Source organism: Diorhabda sublineata, chromosome 8, assembly GCF_026230105.1.
Source record: "Diorhabda sublineata isolate icDioSubl1.1 chromosome 8, icDioSubl1.1, whole genome shotgun sequence".
Taxonomy (NCBI): Eukaryota; Metazoa; Arthropoda; class Insecta; order Coleoptera; family Chrysomelidae; genus Diorhabda; species Diorhabda sublineata.
This window is the reverse complement of record NC_079481.1, coordinates 29,022,445-29,042,090: the sequence shown is the minus strand read 5'-3', so window position 1 is coordinate 29,042,090 and position 19,646 is coordinate 29,022,445. Positions and strand designations below refer to the sequence as shown.

General features: G+C 30.2%; 7 protein-coding genes across 7 annotated transcripts; 5 read left to right on the top strand and 2 right to left on the bottom strand.

Annotated features, from left to right (window-relative positions):
- Window positions 1-136: 136 nt before the first annotated feature.
- Window positions 137-1,109, top strand: LOC130447438 (U3 small nucleolar ribonucleoprotein protein IMP3). The gene is made up of 5 exons (XM_056784252.1): window positions 137-248; window positions 331-583; window positions 633-736; window positions 793-968; window positions 1,023-1,109. The coding sequence occupies exons 2-5, from the start codon at window positions 339-341 to the stop codon at window positions 1,041-1,043; spliced, it is 546 nt and encodes a 181-aa protein (XP_056640230.1). The 5' UTR covers window positions 137-248; window positions 331-338; the 3' UTR covers window positions 1,044-1,109.
- Window positions 1,110-1,645: 536 nt separating this feature from the next.
- Window positions 1,646-3,346, top strand: LOC130447437 (uncharacterized). The gene is made up of 4 exons (XM_056784251.1): window positions 1,646-1,880; window positions 1,936-2,323; window positions 2,373-2,543; window positions 3,040-3,346. Exons 1-4 carry the CDS (start codon window positions 1,792-1,794, stop codon window positions 3,292-3,294), a joined length of 903 nt encoding a protein of 300 aa, XP_056640229.1. The 5' UTR covers window positions 1,646-1,791; the 3' UTR covers window positions 3,295-3,346.
- Window positions 3,347-6,234: 2,888 nt separating this feature from the next.
- On the bottom strand, window positions 6,235-7,351 carry LOC130447790 (protein mono-ADP-ribosyltransferase PARP11-like). The gene has a single exon (XM_056784808.1). It carries the CDS (start codon window positions 7,210-7,212, stop codon window positions 6,625-6,627), a length of 588 nt encoding a protein of 195 aa, XP_056640786.1. The 5' UTR covers window positions 7,213-7,351; the 3' UTR covers window positions 6,235-6,624.
- Window positions 7,352-8,602: 1,251 nt separating this feature from the next.
- Window positions 8,603-9,163, bottom strand: LOC130447391 (60S ribosomal protein L37a). The gene is made up of 2 exons (XM_056784186.1): window positions 9,010-9,163; window positions 8,603-8,933 (listed from the first exon to the last, which is right to left on the bottom strand). Exon 2 carries the CDS (start codon window positions 8,915-8,917, stop codon window positions 8,639-8,641), a length of 279 nt encoding a protein of 92 aa, XP_056640164.1. The 5' UTR covers window positions 8,918-8,933; window positions 9,010-9,163; the 3' UTR covers window positions 8,603-8,638.
- A 143-nt stretch (window positions 9,164-9,306) lies between these two features.
- On the top strand, window positions 9,307-10,099 carry LOC130447390 (adrenodoxin-like protein 2, mitochondrial). Its single transcript, XM_056784185.1, has 2 exons — window positions 9,307-9,611; window positions 9,666-10,099. Exons 1-2 carry the CDS (start codon window positions 9,493-9,495, stop codon window positions 10,000-10,002), a joined length of 456 nt encoding a protein of 151 aa, XP_056640163.1. The 5' UTR covers window positions 9,307-9,492; the 3' UTR covers window positions 10,003-10,099.
- A 378-nt stretch (window positions 10,100-10,477) lies between these two features.
- On the top strand, window positions 10,478-15,939 carry LOC130447754 (xaa-Pro aminopeptidase 3). The gene is made up of 9 exons (XM_056784738.1): window positions 10,478-10,643; window positions 10,694-10,920; window positions 10,983-11,299; window positions 11,363-11,571; window positions 12,171-12,341; window positions 12,406-12,647; window positions 14,035-14,155; window positions 14,351-15,738; window positions 15,840-15,939. The coding sequence occupies exons 1-8, from the start codon at window positions 10,601-10,603 to the stop codon at window positions 14,515-14,517; spliced, it is 1,497 nt and encodes a 498-aa protein (XP_056640716.1). The 5' UTR covers window positions 10,478-10,600; the 3' UTR covers window positions 14,518-15,738; window positions 15,840-15,939.
- Window positions 15,632-16,372, top strand: LOC130447755 (transmembrane protein 267). Its single transcript, XM_056784739.1, has 2 exons — window positions 15,632-15,938; window positions 16,003-16,372. Exons 1-2 carry the CDS (start codon window positions 15,655-15,657, stop codon window positions 16,328-16,330), a joined length of 612 nt encoding a protein of 203 aa, XP_056640717.1. The 5' UTR covers window positions 15,632-15,654; the 3' UTR covers window positions 16,331-16,372.
- The last annotated feature ends 3,274 nt before the right edge of the window (window positions 16,373-19,646 follow it).

Here is a 19,646-nt window from a genome sequence, read left to right as displayed (position 1 = left end):
GCTATACATTTGCGTCTTAATACTTTTATTATATATAAAACGAATTACAAAAACATATTAAAAGGTATGAGAAGTAACAAGTTACACGAATGTTTACTACCACATTTATAATACCTTCAATCAGACTAGTAGACATGACCAAAATAAATATAACTAAGTTATGATTTAACCTAAAAATATTGTAAATTCAGTTTAGATTAAAAATTTATAATTTTAACTAGAAAGAATACATTGAGGAAAACAAAACGGTAGGTTATTATACGTATTAAATTTATATTTGAATATTTTGTAGTATTTGAATTTGTACTCACACATTTTCTAAATTATTAGGTAAAAACATGGTAAGAAAACTTAAATATCACGAACAGAAACTTTTAAAGAAAGTGGATTTTATATCCTGGGAGGTTGATAATAATTTACATGAAGTCAAGGTTCTGAAAAGATACTATATACAAAAAAGAGAAGACTATGCAAAGTATAATAAACTATCTAGAAATATAAGAGAAATAGCGAGAAAAATTAAGGAAATTGAATCAAATCACCCTTTTAGGACAGAATGTAGCGCGCAGCTCTTAGAAAAATTGTAAGTATTATTTTTCAAATTACATCGTTTTAATATATTTTTATTACAGATATCTCATGGGACTTATTCCAACAAGATGGGATCTTAGTTTAGCTGAAAAAGTAACTGCATCTTGCTTCTGTAGACGAAGATTGGCAGTTGTTATGGTGAGAAGTAAGTTTGTAGTTAATTACATAAAATATATATTTTTAAATTAATTTCTTTTATAGATAAAATGTCTGAAAGCATAAAAGGGGCTACGAAATTGATAGAACAAGGTCATGTAAGGGTAGGACCTGAGATGATAAAGGACCCCGCGTTTTTAGTTACAAGAACGCTCGAAGATTTTGTAACCTGGGTCGATAGTTCTAAAATAAAACGGCATATATTGGAGTATAATGGAATAGTATGTAATATGCTGATTTTCCACCATTAATCTAATTTTTTTTTCATTTTTCAGAGAGATGATTATGAAATGTAATCAGGTCAGAGATGGAAATAGCACTTACTTTTTATTATTTAATTGTATAATAAATTTTATTTTGAATTTTTGTATTTTTAATTTTGTTTTCTATAGAACACACGGCAGAAAAGCGTTTGGAAAATTTAATTTTTATCTTGACAATTGACATTGACACATTTTTATTACGATGTCGTCACGAATCATAAGTTGAAGAAAACAATTTGTATTGCTAAAACGCCCACGCATTAAACCTAAGTTTATTCCCTTAAACTATCCAGTGTCCACATTCGTGACCTTTGAAATCCCATTTCATGTTTTAATGGAACGTACATCTTGGGTGCTCCAAGATTTTGTAAAATGGCTTAGTGGAAAAAATGTCTAAATTATATATTGACGAAACTGATTACACTATCACTACAATGTTAGTTTCGAAATTGTAAATGGTGACTTACTTCGTCATGTTTTCATGAAAGATCTTTTCGGCCTAAATTATTTAATGAAATTTACTTCATCTATAAACGTTTGCTAATATATAACGCTTCTTATATCAAATGGAACGATACAATATATATTTCAATCGTTGTAGGTTTTATATGGAACGTACCCATTTCATATGATCTATATATATATATTTCCATCTGTTTAATGTCAACATTGTGGGTAAGTCTAAAGATAAACAACTAAAATTCACTATAAATAAATATATAAAAGTACCAAAGTATAAAAAGAAAAACAAGCGTGCATTTTTTAATGCTTCTCTTGATAAATGATGGCTACAGTCTCTCATGAAATAAATGATTTGCTTAACACAATACCTGATTATATTCAAAAAGTAAAATGTGATACAAACAAATTGTAAGTACTAATACATTATCTTTTTAATTATTTTTTTAATGCAACATGGTTTCAGTACTGCACCATTCAAATGCGCCGTAAAATCATGCCCAAATAAATTTGAAAAATTTGATGAAAATTCATTTTCTCTTTATAAATTTCATAAATTCCCTGTTAATAAAAAACTTCGTAAATTGTGGAAATTAAAATGTGGTTTGCAAAAATATGATCATGTGAAAGGGTTGATGGTTTGTTCGGTTCATTTTAACCTAGATGATTATATTAGAAACTATAAGGAAGAATTCAATAATCCAAATTTCAAAAGGCAATTAAGCTCGAGTGCTGTACCTAAACTTAAATTAGGACCAAATCAATATAAAAATTTTGATATTAGTGACAGTGATTATGATACAGACATGGATAATTATCAAGATATAGCACAATCTACAAATAGTAAAAACCAAGTAAGACTTAGCTATAAAATAAGGCTTATCTTCAACTGAACTGTCTTAGGTACTTGAATCTGATATTGTTTTGAAAAATGGTCCATTAGATTTAAATGAAGTACGACGTGAAGTTGATCTCAATAAAGAATTAGAAGAAACTAGTAGAGGTTTAGAAAATGAACTAAAAAGTTGTGAAAATAAGTTGAACGCTATTAATAAATCAATACGAACTGCTAGGGTGAGTAAATTTATTCATAATTGTATTATTAAATTTAATTATTAATATTGATTTCATTGAAGAAATTCACCTTGTTAAGTATTTGTTCCTCTATTTTTTATTTAATCCAGAACAATTGTTTTAGCAAATTGATTACCTGCTTTCTCATTTAATAACGAACAAAAAAGAAACGAAAAAACAACATAAAAACTTAAAAGTTATATCCTTAAACATGGAAGAACTGTCGTTTAGATAGGAGCTTTCCTCTTTCTTCTTCTTTAAACCAATCACCACAACTCCAGGCCCGGAGAGGAGGAACTCAAATATCAGGATCCTCCTCACAATAAAAAAAATTCCTCATCCCACCCAAAATATATGGTTTTTTCTCAGAAGTTTCCTTCTCATTTTCAGTCCATGTTTTTTACCTGCTTTCTGTTGTATTTAATTATCTTTCTAACTTTTTCAATTATCAAAGTTCTTATCTTAGGATTTTCGGGTCATTTATATAATATTTTAGGTAAAAGCTATCCACTTGAAAAAAAGAAATAGAGCGGAAGATGATATTTTACGAAATATATTCAGTAATGCTCAGATCAATTTGCTATTAGGTAAAAAGGCTGTTTGGTCGAATGACGATTTAGCTACAGCGTTCACAATAAGACACATGGGTTCTAAGAAATGTTATTTATATATGAAAAATGTTTTGAAAATACCGCTACCGTCATTATCTTGCGTTCAGAAATGGGCCGCTACACAAGCCCAAAGTATGTGATAATTTTATTTCAATAAAGTTTAAAATATTTTTTTTTTTATTTGAATGAAAACCTTTTTTCATTTCAAACTTTGGGATCAAATTTCATTTGGTTCATAACGTCATTAGTGGTTAAAATAAAAATATGGAATCAGATTCTACTTACCGTTTATTTCAAAATCTACCCTATGCCGAGGATCGCTTTTCCCTGGCGGTGAACAATTTTTCATTGAAAATAAGTGTAGAAATCGATAAATTGATGAATTCTAAGCAACTTTCGTTCTTCAAACTTTTTTGTCGAGAAATTGTCGAGTTTCAGGTAAAAAACCACATTTCTAGAGTGTTTTTCGCGAATAAGTGAAAAAATATGCACCTAATCTAACCTAACCTAACTTAACCTGTGAAAACCAGAATTGTAGCTTATAAAAATGCATTGTTCGTGGAAAACTTATAGAAATTTTTTTAAAGTCCTTCAGATAACCTTTATTTTTTTAAAAAGTTCCTAGCATTAAAACTAAGCGAGTTATGATGAAAATAATGTCGATTCCCATTTTTTCGTTGCAAAAAAATAGTTATATCACACGTTCTTCCACCTTATTTGACAAAAATAGTTGAAACTTTACAATTCGCTTTAAGGCCGCTTGACATGATGCAATACAAGCATATATATGGACAGTGGAAGCCTTTCCGACTAAGGAAGACAGAACATAGAGATATTACCAACAGAGTAGGCATGCCTACATTTATATATTTCTCTTTATTTTGTTGCGTACTGCGCATGCGTGTCTCTGATTCAACGGGCAACGGTAAAGTGACACGCAATCTAATCAACGCGCATGCGCCATTAGACAGCAATACATAAATTATTATCTCTCTTTCTACCGACCAGACACTCCCACTTGTATGGGTGCCTATAGCATGCCCACTCTATCTGTAATATCTCTATGAGACAGAATGACAACGATCCTCTGCGCATTCTCAAGCATGCGCAGTATAGATAAAGTGTCTCGAACGAGGGAGAAAATGAATATTGGGCACCGTAACGTAAGGACGTTTTTACCCATACTGACTGTCTATATAGGAGTATTATATATATGAATGCAAGACGCAATATTTCTTGATCTAAAGCACGCGCAGATGAAGTTCATCTGATTGCTTCATGCAAGATCTTGACATTATCGGTTTTGTGTCATTTTTATTACGTTGCAAGTTGCAGTCTAGTTACTTTTGGCTCAACTTCGTAAAACTTAGCTTTGGTATTTTCATTGTTGAACTCATAAAAAACGTCCCTACAATATTCATTTTTTCTCTCGTTCTCATCAGATGAAATTTGAGGTTAGGAATTTGTTTACTTTCACTATTTACAGAGACTTACATGCAATTTCTTGCACATTGTATTGAATTATGTCAAGCGGCCTTTATTCATGTTCTAATATAATAAAAAATGAGCTTAAAGTGAGAAAATTATTTACTTTGCGTGAACGCACGCAAACTTGTGTATAAATCCATCACCGATTAGAGGGAAAGAAGTTGTAACCAAACTTTTAATGACAATGTTTATTTATCAAGAATAAAATACAAATTTTTAAAAACTATTATAAAATCCAGTCTTTTTTTCAAATATTTTTATCCTAACTAGAAACAAATAAAGCACAATACAAACTTATAACTGTCGAAACGATAAATTCTTAAATAAAGATTCAATATAACAAAACTGAAACATCTATTAGACTCTTGAAATACAAAAAGTGTTCCTAACCTAATTTTAAAATTGCATATTGGTGATTAATGGTTCAAGTACAAAAAAAGCGTTTATAAAGGTGCGATTTCATGTTGACGCTGGCCTGAAGTTCCTTTTGCATTAAATCTCATTTAATTCTACTTAAATCAGATGTATGTCACACCTACTTTTCTTTTTCGAAAATAATAAAAGATTTAAGATACATTTACTTGTTTTTTGATAATTGCTTACTGATTAATATCGTAGTTAAGATTTAGGAATTTTAGTTTTGTATTGATTGGTGCCTTTTGGGTTAGAATACAATGAACTTTATTCCATACGACTCACTATATGGAAGTGAGGACAGATTAGCTGATATTATCACATGATAACATAACATAACCTCATTCGACGCTATAAGCCAGCCATGAAATTGCACCTTAATGAAATATTGAAACCATTATTCACTTTATTTATTTTGAAATCATAATGATACCAAAAAGTCTTCTCAATGTTTTCGCGTTTGGAAGTAACATTATATTTTCATTTTAAAACGAAAATTAGTGAATAATGAAAATAAAAATATATATTCAGAGTTACCTACAAATATGACTATTTTTGGTAACAGATATGGTAACAATTATTGTTACCATGTTTATATCTATAATAAATAACTAGACCAGGGTCAATAATTTTTAAACCAAAAAAATAAAGTAGGATGAAAACTATTGGAAAAGAAGGAGAATATGATGAAAATGGAGGAAAATTATTTAACGGCGATGTGAGGTCCGAAAATGGAAAGGTGTTAAATATCAAAGTTGTAGGTAAAATAAGAAGATCTATAACTTTTGTATTTACACTTTTATCATATAACTTAAAATTTATATGAAAAATTCAAAAAATCAAGTCAAAATAAAAAGAAAAAACATTTTAAATCAAATAAATTACATGTTTGTGTTTAGGGGAATAAAAGATTTCGTGATAAAAAATGTTTTTTGTAAAAGATAAAAACAAAATCTAAAAACTTTGTTATTTCAATTTTTCACATAAACTTTGAGGTTATTTGAAAAAAGTGTAATACAAAAGCTGTAGATCTTATTATCTACAACTTTGCTATTTAATTATTTTCCATAGGACTTGTAGTTTGAGATAAACCGTTTTTATCATTTTTACCCTGGTCTAAGCCTCAACTGAAAGGTCATAAAAAATAATAAGTACCTAATGCGTAGTAATCACTGTGCTAAAGCACTTTTATCAACATTTTGCATTTCTTACAGAAAAATATATGAATTACATCTGTAGTAACTTGTTAATGTGAATAATAGTGAGCAATCATTATTTATTAAAAGTCATACAAAAATATGGCAAGAATCTAGCTTTGGAGACTCAATTATGTACTTTCCAATTTTTTATTGACAAAATTATTCAATCCCAAACTTTGAATTAAACAAATAAAAACTGCTTTCATATATTTTTTAAACTTGTTAAAAAATTATATTTTGGGAGATTTATGTAGTAACATACAAAAGCAAGTTATTGAATGTGCTTTTGTATCCTCAAAACCATTTATCCTTTTTATTGATATGTCTACGTATTATTAAAAATATAAATTTCAACAAACACAGTTTTCTCTATGTTTGTGCGATATAGTTTATAAAATATTGCGGATAATACTCTCCATCAAAATATTTAACATAAGTCTCCCCATTATGGACGAGAGCAGTATCAAATCCATAGTCAGGTAGAAAAATTTCACCGGGAACTGTCTGAATATTCTGAGTAAGTACCTGTGTTAAGAACATGGTCCTGAACAACCCGTTATTTTTAGAAGAGTGTTTGTTAGCCAAATATGGGCTTGTTGAGAAATAAACTCCGGGTCCGAATTTGAAACGTTCACCAAATCTCCAATCGAAATTGAAACTACATATCGACTCGACATTCTCTCTGCTTGTATCGTGGAAAAGTGATTTGATTGAGTATTGTCCTCTTTGTTCAAAATCATAAGCTTTTATTCGAAATTTTGCATATAATATTGGATTTTGAACCCTGTACACACCTTGAATCGCACTGAAATATGGAGTTCCATACCCAAGTTGTGATTGAACAACATGATATTCTGTAGTAGATGGGTGAAGTTGTACTACTTTGAATTTTTCGTGTCTCAAATCCATTGGTATCCAAGAATTTGGAAGTAAATATTCCAATTGTTCCACTAACATATTAACTATTTTGATTGGGAAAACTTATGTATACGTAGTTTCGAATAAACAATAGACTATCATTTACTAGAGATAAACATTTAGGAATTTGCTAATTACACACTTTCAAAAAACGTATCGTGATTCTCCAATGTTTTCTATTGACATTTGTCAATCTTTATATCATAGATAAAACAAAATTGACCTATTTATTTATGTGGTTGTTGATGTTAGAGAATACCAATTATTTCAAAGAATTTTTAAACTTATTTATTTCTGCTTTTATAATGATCTAGCAATTTTTTTCATTTGTTATAAACCAAAGAAAATCATTTTTGACAAAAGCATGGTTTGTTGCAAAACCGATTTTATTGTTTTGTCGGTGCAAACGGCTCTAAAAAGGAAAAATTAAGTACAAAGGATAGAAAATTTAAGTGCTCACACTTTTATTATTGTTTAATAAAATTTTATCAAACTCTTATCAACTTCCGACGTCATACGTACCAACCTTGTCCGCCACCTCCCCTATCCTGTCATTTTCTACTTTTTATTAAGTTTGGCAACCGAAGAAATGGAGCATGGAGCACATATCCTTTATCTATGGCATGGATATCCATAACGTTAACTTTTCGTCTGTTAAGATATTTCATTTCGTAGAATTCTTATGTAAATTATAGTAATTAGGACCACGTGTTCAATAACTAATTCAAAGACATCCAGTTCCATTGTATTTACTTAGATCCATAGTTATTGAAAATATAATCGAAATTTGTATTCTAATTGTTAAAAATTAATAGTGTCACCTACTGTAATGTATATAGAAAGTATAATTGTTACTAACGCTATCTATACCTATGAACCAATTTCTCTATATCAAATAATGACTTAATTATCACTAATTGGTCAATTAATTCTTTGATTTGTTAATGGATTCAAGTATTGTCATCAGAGGTCAAAAAAAGGAAAACTTCGAATTGATTGGTCAACAGGAAGTTAGTCGAAAATTGGTTATAAAATTCATACCATACAGTATAAGGTGTGATATTTCATTGTACCATTTTGAATGTTCCTATCTCAAATCCATAATAGAAATCTTATTAATAGTATTATTACTTTTAACTCATAACAAATTTTTATAGACTAAAAATAACCATTTTGTGATTTATTACAAATTTAAATAACCCAACTTTTTCTTTAGTTATTGATATTTAATATATTTTATATTAAATTGAAAGTATGTTTTTACATCTTTTAGTCACAAATTAAAAACGTATATGTAAACTTATACCCATCATCAATTTTCAAGTTACAATAATAATCATATTCCGAACTAATCAGGTTTCTCAATCAGAGAACTAAAGTTAAACATTCTTGTTTATAATCTTCACAATTTTAGAAATAAACTAGCAAGTTTTTAAATAATTTTTATTATTAACTACATAAAAAATTACTGTTCTTTAACTTCCCTAAGACGTCTGACGGCAGATCTAACTGATGCTGCGGCGGTAGTAGAGTATACCCAAGCTCCTCCTGCTACAGTCCTCTTGCACCGTTTGCAAGACCAGATACCAACACAACTCCTTTTCATTGCGTCTTTACCACAGAAACTGCAGGAATATTTAGCGTGCTGTGTTATTTCCATTTTTTTTACCATTTTACGTAAAGAAGCACCATAACGGGTACCGTATTTACCTGTGATTCCAACTTTCTTTGTACGTTTGGCCATTTTGTTGATTTGGAACCTTTAATAACAATACGTGTAAGCAAATTTTAGATTAGATTTATTTTAAGATATATAAACAAACGAAAAGAACTCACCTATTAGATTCAACACGTGCACAACAATTGGTGTATAGATAATGAAAGAATGATGGTTGACTAAATGACAGAATAAGTCAGTCTAGTCAGTTAAGCCAACCAACTAATTTGTAAATCACTAGCTTCATATAAAAGTATACACGATTAGTTAATGAATTATTTTATGAAATTTTAAGGTTTTTCCAAAATTTAGCAATAATCTGTTATTTATTTATTGATCAACATTTACTGTTGTATATTAAGCCATCTTATTTTACAGATAAAACTGGACCAAAAAAAGAAGAAGATTAAGATTTATTATTTTAATGTCAAAATTAAAAACTAGGATGGACTTGTAACACCACATTTTTAGCGAATAGTATTCAAGTGAAAGTTTAAATAATTATCCACATCTAATGCAATAAAAAATTGATTTGATATTTATTATATAATTCTGTATTTATTATTTTAATAATTTTATAGTTGTGCTAATAACGATTTAAAATGGCTTTAAATGTAATTTTAAGAAATACGCTACCTCTAGGAAGATGTGTGAGTGCGAATTTAGTCAGAAATAGTTCAAGGCAATTTTGTATGGGACAACCAGCATTAAATAAAAAAGAGTAAGTACTTTATTTTACATTGTATTCGCTTCATGTTATATTAATTCGTTTTAGAATAGAAATTACGTTTGTCAAAGCAAATGGAACTAAAATAAAAACAAAAGCTAAAGTTGGTGAAAATATTTTGGACGTTGTCATTAATAATCACATAGATATAGATGGTTTTGGTGCTTGTGAAGGCACTTTAACTTGTTCGACTTGCCACCTTATTTTTAAACAAGAAAACTTTGATAGTTTGCCCCCAGCAACAGACGAAGAATTAGATATGCTCGACTTAGCCTACGATTTAACAGACACCTCTAGATTAGGTTGTCAGGTATATTTAGATGAAAAATGTGATGGAATGGAACTCAAAGTGCCAGCAACTGTTCATGATGCAAGGACAAATTAATATAACTAGTTTTATATGTGTAATGTAATTTTATGCATAATATTTGTTTTTGTATCATATTAGTTTATTATTAAAAGCTTAAAATCAATTGAAAAAATTTAGTTTTTATAATTTTAACCTGTTCTGTTATGTAACGCGAAAGAGAAAATCCGTTTGTTATTAAGAAATATAAACCACACGTTGTTATTACATATTTTTCACAAAGCACAGAATTCTTATGTAAATGCTGCACTAAAATCCCGTAACGAACCTGTTCATACAACTTAGCGCTAGTGTCATCATTTCTTGTGTCAATAAGATTAATTTTTTACAAATTGTATCCGACAATTTATTTTCTTCATCATTAATAATTGGCTATTCGTTGTTTGTGCAATTTCTCATAAAGTTATTTTGGTTCGGACAGTTCTTAGTATAATTTTCGTCATTATTGCTTTCTAGTCCATCCACTATAAGCGCTGTATTCATGACTTAAACCAAACAAGTGGAATAACTCCGCACATTAGTTATGCTATGTGTCAAAACATAACCTGAAAATGCGTAAATCATAATGCTAATCAAACATATATAAAAAAATTTACTGTGATATTACAATAAAACAATGTATCTAAGCCATTTACTTTATTCTTTAACTCTAAAAAATGGTAAGCTGTGCATACGAGATATTCGTATATTTCAAATATTCAATTTGTAGGCGTTAAACACTTTTCTAATCAAGCCACAAAATTGGGTAGTAAAGTGAACAAATGTGTTAAAAGAGTGTTAGGACAACCCACTTCCGATACGCACCCTCATATTTTAAATGAAGGTGAAGTTACACCTATGATAACTAAATTTGAATACCAATCAAGAAGATGTAAATTTATGGATGCTATTACAAAGTTCACTTTCAAGAATTGTTTAAAATCTAAAGATCACTTAGTAAGATCCAAATAATATTGTTGAAATTAATTATTACTTACTTTATATATATATATTTTTAGGTTGTTATACCAGCAGCTTCCAAACAGTATATGTCTGATAAAATTCCTTATGTTTTTCGTCAAAATACAGAATTTCTCTATTTAACGGGTTGTTTAGAGCCTGATTGTTGTGTTGTTCTTACTTCAGACAGTAGTGGTAATTTCTCCACCACTTTATTCACTAGAGACAAAGATGAACACGCCGAACTTTGGGATGGTCCTAGAACTCATCCTGAAGACGCTAATAATTTCTTTGGAGTAAACGAAAGTTTACCTATGAGTGAACTTGATAAATTTATATTTTCTTTCCAGAAATCAAAAAAAAATTTAAACTTGTGGTAAGTAACGATTTATAACGAACAAAGACAAATATGTAGCTAAATTTATGTAGTTAATTTCAGGTATGATTTCTTAATGCCTGTTCAGAGAAACGTGCATTTGAGCGTGAAAAATTTCATGGACGAAACTGGTAATAAACATTGGGAAAACCCTAAGCCATTATTACACAAATTGAGATTGTATAAAAGCCCTTCGGAGATTGCTTTAATGCAAAAGGCGTGCGATATCACTGCTCAAGCTTTCATGGATACAATATCTGTATCTAGACCAGGTTAATAAACAGCTATATCAATAAAAATTATTACAAGGTGTCTGAGAAAAGTAACAAGACTGATTTTCAATATGAGGAAATTTATATTATCACCAATTACTACCAAAACTTTTTGTTTTTCTACTACATTTGTAATGAAATGAGCAAGATATTCAGCATTGTGACTGTTGTTTTTAGTCATAACGTACCCCACAATAATTGTTTGAGGTTGTGAAATTAATAATGGTTCCATTTTTGGGGTTACTCCAACTATCGCATTGTAGGTGGAGATTTTGGGACACTTTTAGTTATAAATGTCCAAACGTTGGATGTTTTAGGGTAATTCCTCAGTCTTTGCACCTTTTATAAATATCCAACCCATTGGGCATTTGCCTGGCTAAAATCACTAGTCTTAAAAAGTCTCATAAATTAATTAATTGGCAATACTCAATCAATAATTTATGTAAATTTCCTGTTGAAAAATAACCACTGCTCTATTTAGTTGAGATTTTTATTGGGGGGCAATGGAAGAGGCAATAGACATAAAGTTGTCCGTAGCTTTGTCAGTCATAACTTTTCTAACACACCTTGTAGTACTGTTTGTAACTTTTGATTTTCAGGTATTGCCGAAAATCATTTATTCGCTAAATTCGACTACGAATGTCGTTTAAGGGGTGCTGAATATTTAGCTTATCCCCCAGTAATCGCAGGAGGTACTAGAGCTACTACTATACATTATATTAATAACAACCAAGTGGTAGATGCTGGGGAAATGGTACTTATGGATGGAGGTAAACTATACTAGTTCCAAATATTGATCTTTTACTGCTATTAGTTTCAAATTTTCTATTTCAGGATGTGAATTACATGGTTATGCTAGCGATATAACACGTACTTGGCCGATCAGTGGGAAATTTACAGAAGAGCAACGTCTCATATACGAAGTAGTATATGACGTTAATAAAGAATTGATTGAAATGTGTAATAAATTTCCATCTCTAGACATGTTATTCGAAAGTATGTGTTATTTATTAGGTAAAAGGTTACAGGAAGTTGGATTATTAGGTGCCCAACCGTCAAGTCCCTATTTAATGAAAGTAAGTTTAAGTGCCTGATTAGTTTCTTGAGGGACATTGACCTTTGGTAGTTTTAAGTGAGGTACGATGGGGCCTATGTACTCAACAGTCATTGATCCTCTACAATTCCACTATGAATTGGGAAAAGAAGAATAACATAACCTAATGAACTAATCTAGAATTCATCGATGTTGAAAAATTTATAGGTTATATTTGTGACTTCACTGCATGTCTTAATAACTTTATTTAATTCTATTTGAGGTATCTACCTGTTTTTAGAATGGATTGATTGCTTTTTGACAGGACAGCTCATTGTGAGCCTTTACTTCCTCGGCAATTCTCCTCCAGACTTGTTCTCCATTATCATTCCCCATCCTCCCACAATCTTTGTAAACTTGATCTGATCTGCCTTTTTGTCTACTGCTTTATATTGTGGCATCAATGATTCTCTTAGGCATCTGTTATCCTCCAATTTTTTAATGTGGCCAAACGATCTCAACCTTTGGGCTTTAATGAATCTGATCATATTTTCATGCCTAGTATTTCATCGATTTCTCTATTATTTCGGTTTCTCCAGTGTGCTTTATTAATTCTAATTTTTCTCTATATCCTTCTGATAAGTTTTCTCTCAAAGATTCGTAAAGTTTCTTGGTATTTGTGTCACCACCCAACTTCATTGCTTAGTTAATTGAATTGAATTAAAACAAAATATTTTGGATGTAGACAGCGTAGATGTACAAATCAAATCTGGAAAATACATTAACAGTACAATAAACACAGCAAACTTAGTTATGTATTAAAACCTATATCAGATTAACTACTACTAGAGGCAGGGGCGTATTACACTCTGGTGAAACTACTATTACTACCACTGGCACTACGGCCCTCAAAGAGCCTTGGCCTCATCTACCACATTCCTGCAGTCATCACGGTTCAACTCTCGACATCTCCATCCCCTCACACCTAACTCCCATAGATCCTCTTCAACATCGTCCAGCCATTACCCAGGCAGTCACCGACTCTCAGGCTTCTGCCGGTACCCCCGCTCGTCAGGCATACGCTCCAAGTGGCCTAGCCACCTGAGTCTGGTCCTCTTAACTTCTGTCGTAAGGCTGGGGTCTTCATAGAGCCAGTAGAGCCTTTCCTCGTGGCTGTTTAAAAATCAGGTTTCGCTCCAGATCAGATTTTTCGTTCTCCAATTCAGTAAATGTGACTTTAACAGTAATTGGAGACTGAAGTATGTTCTATTCCCCGCTTTCACACAGTCTCTTATTTCTATTGAATTGTCATTATATTAGGTCACTAGGGATTCCATTCTGATAAAAGCAGAGAGTATATATTACACCTTTGAAAAGTACCACTGTTGTTTAAACAAAAACTATGAATTCGAGATGTATATAACTTTTAGGCTGCTTATCAGTTATGTCCACATCACGTCTCTCATTACCTAGGAATGGATATTCATGATACTCCTACTGTTACAAGAAATATGCAAGTAGAACCTGGAATGATCATAACTATTGAACCAGGTTAGTTGTGTTAATTATAAACAGTTATATTTTAGTTATACTAGTAAATTTTATATTTTAATAATAAAAAAGTCTCTATGTATGTACTTATGTGGTACATTAAATGGAATTACATATGCAAAAAACATTTTAAATGATTAAAATGGCTGAAATTACGTGAAAACATATGTCCATTGATTTGTTTCTTATTTATAGGAATCTATATAAATGAAAATAACAAATTACTGCCTAAAAAATATCGTGGTATCGGTGTACGGATAGAAGACGATGTTTTAATAACCGTAAATGGTCCAGTTGTACTAAGTAGAAAATGTCCCAAATATATTGACGATATTGAAAGATTATCAAGTGAAAACCAGTGAATTTCCATATGTAAAGGTCGATTTTTGTAAATATAATGTATTGAAACTTTATTCAATTATTTACTTTTTAAATTATGTTTTATTTGTTATAAACTAGACATTGAATAACTATTTTTTACATAAATGCAAATTAAGAACATTATGTGCGTACTGACAACAAAAAAATATCTGGAGAAAAATATTACTTCCACTGCTGCAGTGATAAATCATTTTCATAATTCGTTTCAATTCATTTATTACATTCTAATAAAATCTGTGATCATCAGCTTTAACAAAATAATTATGTATACCGTCCTTGTGACAAGTGACATCCTTCATCTATCAAATGTGAAACGCGTTCAGTACTAAGGGTATGTTCAGTTTTGAACATAAACCTGCAACTAAAAAACATCCTGAAACAATACATTGGTTCCATTCAGCATACAAAACCGTTGTGCGACTGTTGTAAAGCCATAACGGAATCGTTCGCTGCAAACTTAACACGTTGTGGAAGTGGATTATGTTTTGTGATCAAACGTAAAGTTGTAACCTTACTTGGAAGAAAAATGATTGAATTCGTTTATCAAGATAAGATAAATGAATTGGGGAACTGCTTGAATTAATCTAATTTCGATAAAATACTTATGAATAAATTTTTTTTCCAATTTACAAAATGCTACATAGAATGATCGTACAATATTTGAGATTCTATGCAAAAGATGATCAACAAAATGAGGTTTCAAATAATGACGTTAAATTGTAATTTACTGACTAGTTAAGTTACAAATTAAAATACGGCAAAAAGCGACGAATAAATACACTTTTTAACAAGATTTGATTGAAGAAATAATAATTATTAATGATGTACAAATATTATGTTTTCCTTGCTAACTTTCCTACGTTACTTTTTCCCTCTAGTTACATTTTTTGTTTCTATTTTATGTATAGAATATTTGATCTTTGTTTATAAAACTAAAGTTTCTGTTTTTAATTTTTTTACATCCTCAGTTTTCCATTGAAATCTTTCGGCTCACAAATTAGAGTAATATTTATCTATGTTATAAGTAGGTAAACGATACGTATAAACCACATCCTAATAAAATAAAAAAGAAGAAGTTTTATTTTTGAAGTAACCTGTAAATTTTTATTGTTAGTTTAATGTTTTTATTATCTAATATAAATAAACCTACAACTTATCTAGCATTTTTAATTTGCTTAACAGCTTTTATAGGTGACACCGCGGTGAGTTATAGCAAATTACAAGTTTTTCAAGCGTTATTTGATAATGCCACTCATTTTTTAATTGGTGGTTTATCTTGGTCGATAGTTTGTTTCCATTCCAGAGATGTTAGCGCTACAGGAAAAATAATAGAAATATTTACATGTAGTTTGTTATCTTCTATTATAGATTTGGATCATTTTATTGAAGCAAAATCATTAAATTTGAAGGGAAGAACTTTATAATAATAATAATAATAATTGTATGATTTACAAGTGAATTATTCTATTTCAGGATGCTACAAACTTAAAAAGGAGACCATTCCTTCATTGCTCTACGTTTCCATTTCTATTATGCATTTTAATTCTTATAATAAGTTATTTTTCGGAAATTGTTGTGTTAAAAAGAATTGGGTTTATTTTATTAACAGCATTTGGTAGTCATCATACAAGAGATGCGACAAGAAGAGGGTATTGGTTTTATCCATTCGGCTCAACGGTACCAGTACCCTATATAATGTACATAGGAATTATCACTGTTTTACCTTTTTTTATAAAAATTTTCAATGAAAATTTAAGTATACCAAATAAATTTGTAGATATGACTGTGATATAAAGTTATGCATTCATTATTTGTAAAGAAAAAATAAAGTGATACGTGTACTTGTTTTTATTTCTTACAAATTTACACATCCTGTTTCTTTTGTAATTATTGAAAACATATATCAAAAACCAGGTAGTAATTAGTTTTAAAGGTAAAAAAAATCGTTAAATTTGTGATAAGATACTTTGTTTTGAATATACAGGGTGTTTTTGAAATCATGCGACAAAATTTTGGAGGTGAATACTAATTTTACCCCCATATAATGTAAAGTTACAGAATTTCCAGATTCTACCATGATTGAAATTTTAGAAAACTCAATTTCAGTCACTACTTTTTAAGGGTGATGCTCATATCTCAAAAAGGGGTGGACTAAGGAAATTTTTTTATAAGAAATCCCCATCTTAATTTTATACGAGTAATCACCTGAATTTTGTCCTATAAATTTAGAAGCATCATGTATATAAAAAATGTTATTCTAACATCAAAATTTGTTTACTAAGACATCAAGGAGCAATTAAGCGTGGATCCATAGGGGAACGTCCCCCCAAATCCCTAAGAGGTCTGTTGCAAACAATATAAACTGGCAATTTTGATTTGCTTGGCTCTTTTGCTTTACTTTAGTTTATATGCTCTTTATTGGCCTTTATATAAATACACCCACAAAAGTAATAATATCAGGAATTTATCCGGTTTAAAACGTTTTCAACTCTCAAATTGTATATACAAATATTCAAAGCAGTATTAGGTGATAATTGTGTTAATGTCTTAATACAGTTTTATTCTTTGTAAATAGTGTTTTGATCGGAAGCTATTCTATTGTCAATTTCCTAAAATATTAGTACCTTTTAAATATTTAAGAGTTCTCCCAAAAGTCGGGCTTGTATCCGCTTCTGGATGCAAGACAACATACCAGGATTTAGTTAAATATTAAGGACTAATTTATATAGGAAATAATTTTAATAATAATCAATAATTTTACATTCCTGCGGCAATAAAATGAAAATTAAATAACTTCTTAATATGCAGATTACAGAACGTCATTTGTCATTTGTCAGTATTGTTTGAGTCTTTAGGTTGTTTCTTGTTAATTGAAAAACTGCTTGACTTTTCTTGGAGCTCACTGATTTCTAAATCTTTTTAGGTGTTTACATTATTGGTATATAATGATTGTCGAGGATATCTATCGTGTAATTTCTACTCTTCGTATCGAAAGTTATCTATGGCGGTAGCCAACGTTCCAATATACATACTTTAGTTTTTGGATAAAATTAAAAGTCGAAAGTTGCTTATCTCTTAAACTTTTATTTTTATATCGTTCGTATAATTGCATACATCGTTATTCATAACAATTATTCTTCATTTGTCTTTATAAATATAGTGTCCCCTGACAGATAAATCAAATAATTGTATAACTGGTTGCGAACCTATACTTACCACAGAACACAAATTTAAAAAATGATACATGAATGTTCGCTTAGTGGATGTGACAGACAAAGATTCCAACTGAATCAAATGATAATTTGTTGATTTAACCACAGAAATAAATGAATAATAAGTGATAGAAGTTATAAGTGTGATTATCAAATTAAGCTAACTGTATAACAACAATCCAGTGAGACGGACTTTTATTATCAGGTGTGTATTGTTCTTCTCATATGTCAATGGATTGGATAGATTTTTTTAGATTATTTGTGAGAATCATCATTCAAACCAATTTAGAAAATACATTTTGCTATTAAAAACTTATATGTAATAACCTTCAAAAATGCTACAATCTGGCAACAATGCATTTTTATTTAGTTCGAGACATTTTCAAAATCACAGTGGAAGATATATCATAGTAAAATTCCTGTCATACTTATTGTTTATATTATTTGATGCAGAGTTTTTTTGTTTTTTATAAAATGAGTTTAATTTTCTTCAATTTACTCTCTATGTGTTGCTGTACCGTGTTTTTCAACATTGGAACAGAGGTTTATAATAATTTTTAAATGACAAGTGACAATTTTGACATATCAATTAACCAAAATAAAAAAGAAGATTTTACATTATATATTAGTTCTATGGCCAGCTTAGTTCTAGATTACTACATATTTTCTTATTTTTCTTTTTAAATAGTGTACGGAATACATATTTGAGAATATAAAGTTATTATATATCCAATTACTATATGAGGCACTTTTAGTTCAACACTTTAGGGCATTTTTTTAAGTTGGAGGTTTTATAAACAAATCTAATACTACGCATGCGTCGATGGTGGTAGGGGATTATCATTTATATTATATATTGGTATTAGAAATGCCAACATGCTGCGTATATTTATGAGGATATATTTTTGTTTATAATAAATTTAAATGTCCTAATCATATAACACCCTATAAACCAGTTGGCTCACGTAGGTTGCCACGTCATGAATCACTCCCTTAATATATACCCTTCTTACAATTCAAAAAACTTTTACCTATCAATCACAGTTTCAATACAGCTGGTAGTTACAGATAACCATTCTATAATCGCTTGTAAACAGTAGAGTGTGCTTTGAAACGCCGGTAACGGAGGTGTTTTGGTAGGGAACGAAACAACGACATTGGCGAGCTACCGACACGCCTCGCCAATAGTTCACAGCATTATGGCAACTAAACTACCAATGATCGTCGATGGGTACGTGAAGGGTCGAAATTTGTAACAGAGTACACTTTTGGATGATAATTATATAGGATGCCGTAGCAACGGAAGTTGAATGCATTTATTATCCAAATTCAGAAAATTTACTTAACGAATATATTTATAGTCAATACCTATATAATTTCGGTATTCAGATATACCTATTGATCATAAATTAAACAAAAATAAACACAGTAACGAAAAATTATTTTTAAACGAAGTAATAAAAAAAAGGAAACCGGAAACTGTATGCTAAGTTTACCAAATCAGTGGCGTAGCGTGGATAAATATTGACGTGAACAAGTTGCATCCAAGGTTATTAGAATAATAGAAGGTTTGTGACAATAACAAGATGCGCAGTAGACAAGTGACGTCAACGGTTCTTCGCAGCTGTGAGAACGGCAGCTAGAAATTTATTCGTTTGTATAGCCAGATCAGCAAGAGATAAAACACATCCCCATACCTCGAACATAATGTTAGTGAGGTTCTGTTTGACATAAAAATATAAACAAAACAAAAATGTAAAGATAATGACGTAGTTGGTGTTCTAGCAGCTGATCGTTTGTTTACAAAAACGTGCGCATGTCACAAACCTTCTATTATTCTAGTAACCTTGGTTAGGTTAGGCTAGGTTTGCATGCTGTGACATACGACGTATCTAGGG

What these genes read in the sequence shown, in the direction of transcription:
- LOC130447437 (XM_056784251.1), top strand. Translation starts at nt 1,792, where the DNA reads ATGATGGCTACAGTCTCTCATGAAATAAATGATTTGCTTAACACAATA. An exon ending in AAATGTGATACAAACAAATT is followed by an intron (nt 1,881 to 1,935) that starts GTAAGTACTAAT and finishes ACATGGTTTCAG; the next exon opens with TACTGCACCATTCAAATGCG. An exon ending in CTACAAATAGTAAAAACCAA is followed by an intron (nt 2,324 to 2,372) that starts GTAAGACTTAGC and finishes GAACTGTCTTAG; the next exon opens with GTACTTGAATCTGATATTGT.
- LOC130447438 (XM_056784252.1), top strand. Translation starts at nt 339, where the DNA reads ATGGTAAGAAAACTTAAATATCACGAACAGAAACTTTTAAAGAAAGTG. An exon ending in GGCAGTTGTTATGGTGAGAA is followed by an intron (nt 737 to 792) that starts GTAAGTTTGTAG and finishes TTTCTTTTATAG; the next exon opens with ATAAAATGTCTGAAAGCATA. An exon ending in TATTGGAGTATAATGGAATA is followed by an intron (nt 969 to 1,022) that starts GTATGTAATATG and finishes TTCATTTTTCAG; the next exon opens with AGAGATGATTATGAAATGTA.
- LOC130447755 (XM_056784739.1), top strand. Translation starts at nt 15,655, where the DNA reads ATGTTTTTATTATCTAATATAAATAAACCTACAACTTATCTAGCATTT. An exon ending in ATTGAAGCAAAATCATTAAA is followed by an intron (nt 15,939 to 16,002) that starts TTTGAAGGGAAG and finishes GTGAATTATTCT; the next exon opens with ATTTCAGGATGCTACAAACT.
- LOC130447754 (XM_056784738.1), top strand. Translation starts at nt 10,601, where the DNA reads ATGTATCTAAGCCATTTACTTTATTCTTTAACTCTAAAAAATG. An exon ending in AAAAAAAATTTAAACTTGTG is followed by an intron (nt 11,300 to 11,362) that starts GTAAGTAACGAT and finishes AGTTAATTTCAG; the next exon opens with GTATGATTTCTTAATGCCTG. An exon ending in GATCATAACTATTGAACCAG is followed by an intron (nt 14,156 to 14,350) that starts GTTAGTTGTGTT and finishes TCTTATTTATAG; the next exon opens with GAATCTATATAAATGAAAAT.
- LOC130447790 (XM_056784808.1), bottom strand. Translation starts at nt 7,212, where the DNA reads ATGTTAGTGGAACAATTGGAATATTTACTTCCAAATTCTTGGATACCA.
- LOC130447390 (XM_056784185.1), top strand. Translation starts at nt 9,493, where the DNA reads ATGGCTTTAAATGTAATTTTAAGAAATACGCTACCTCTAGGAAGATGT. An exon ending in CCAGCATTAAATAAAAAAGA is followed by an intron (nt 9,612 to 9,665) that starts GTAAGTACTTTA and finishes AATTCGTTTTAG; the next exon opens with AATAGAAATTACGTTTGTCA.
- LOC130447391 (XM_056784186.1), bottom strand. Translation starts at nt 8,917, where the DNA reads ATGGCCAAACGTACAAAGAAAGTTGGAATCACAGGTAAATACGGTACC.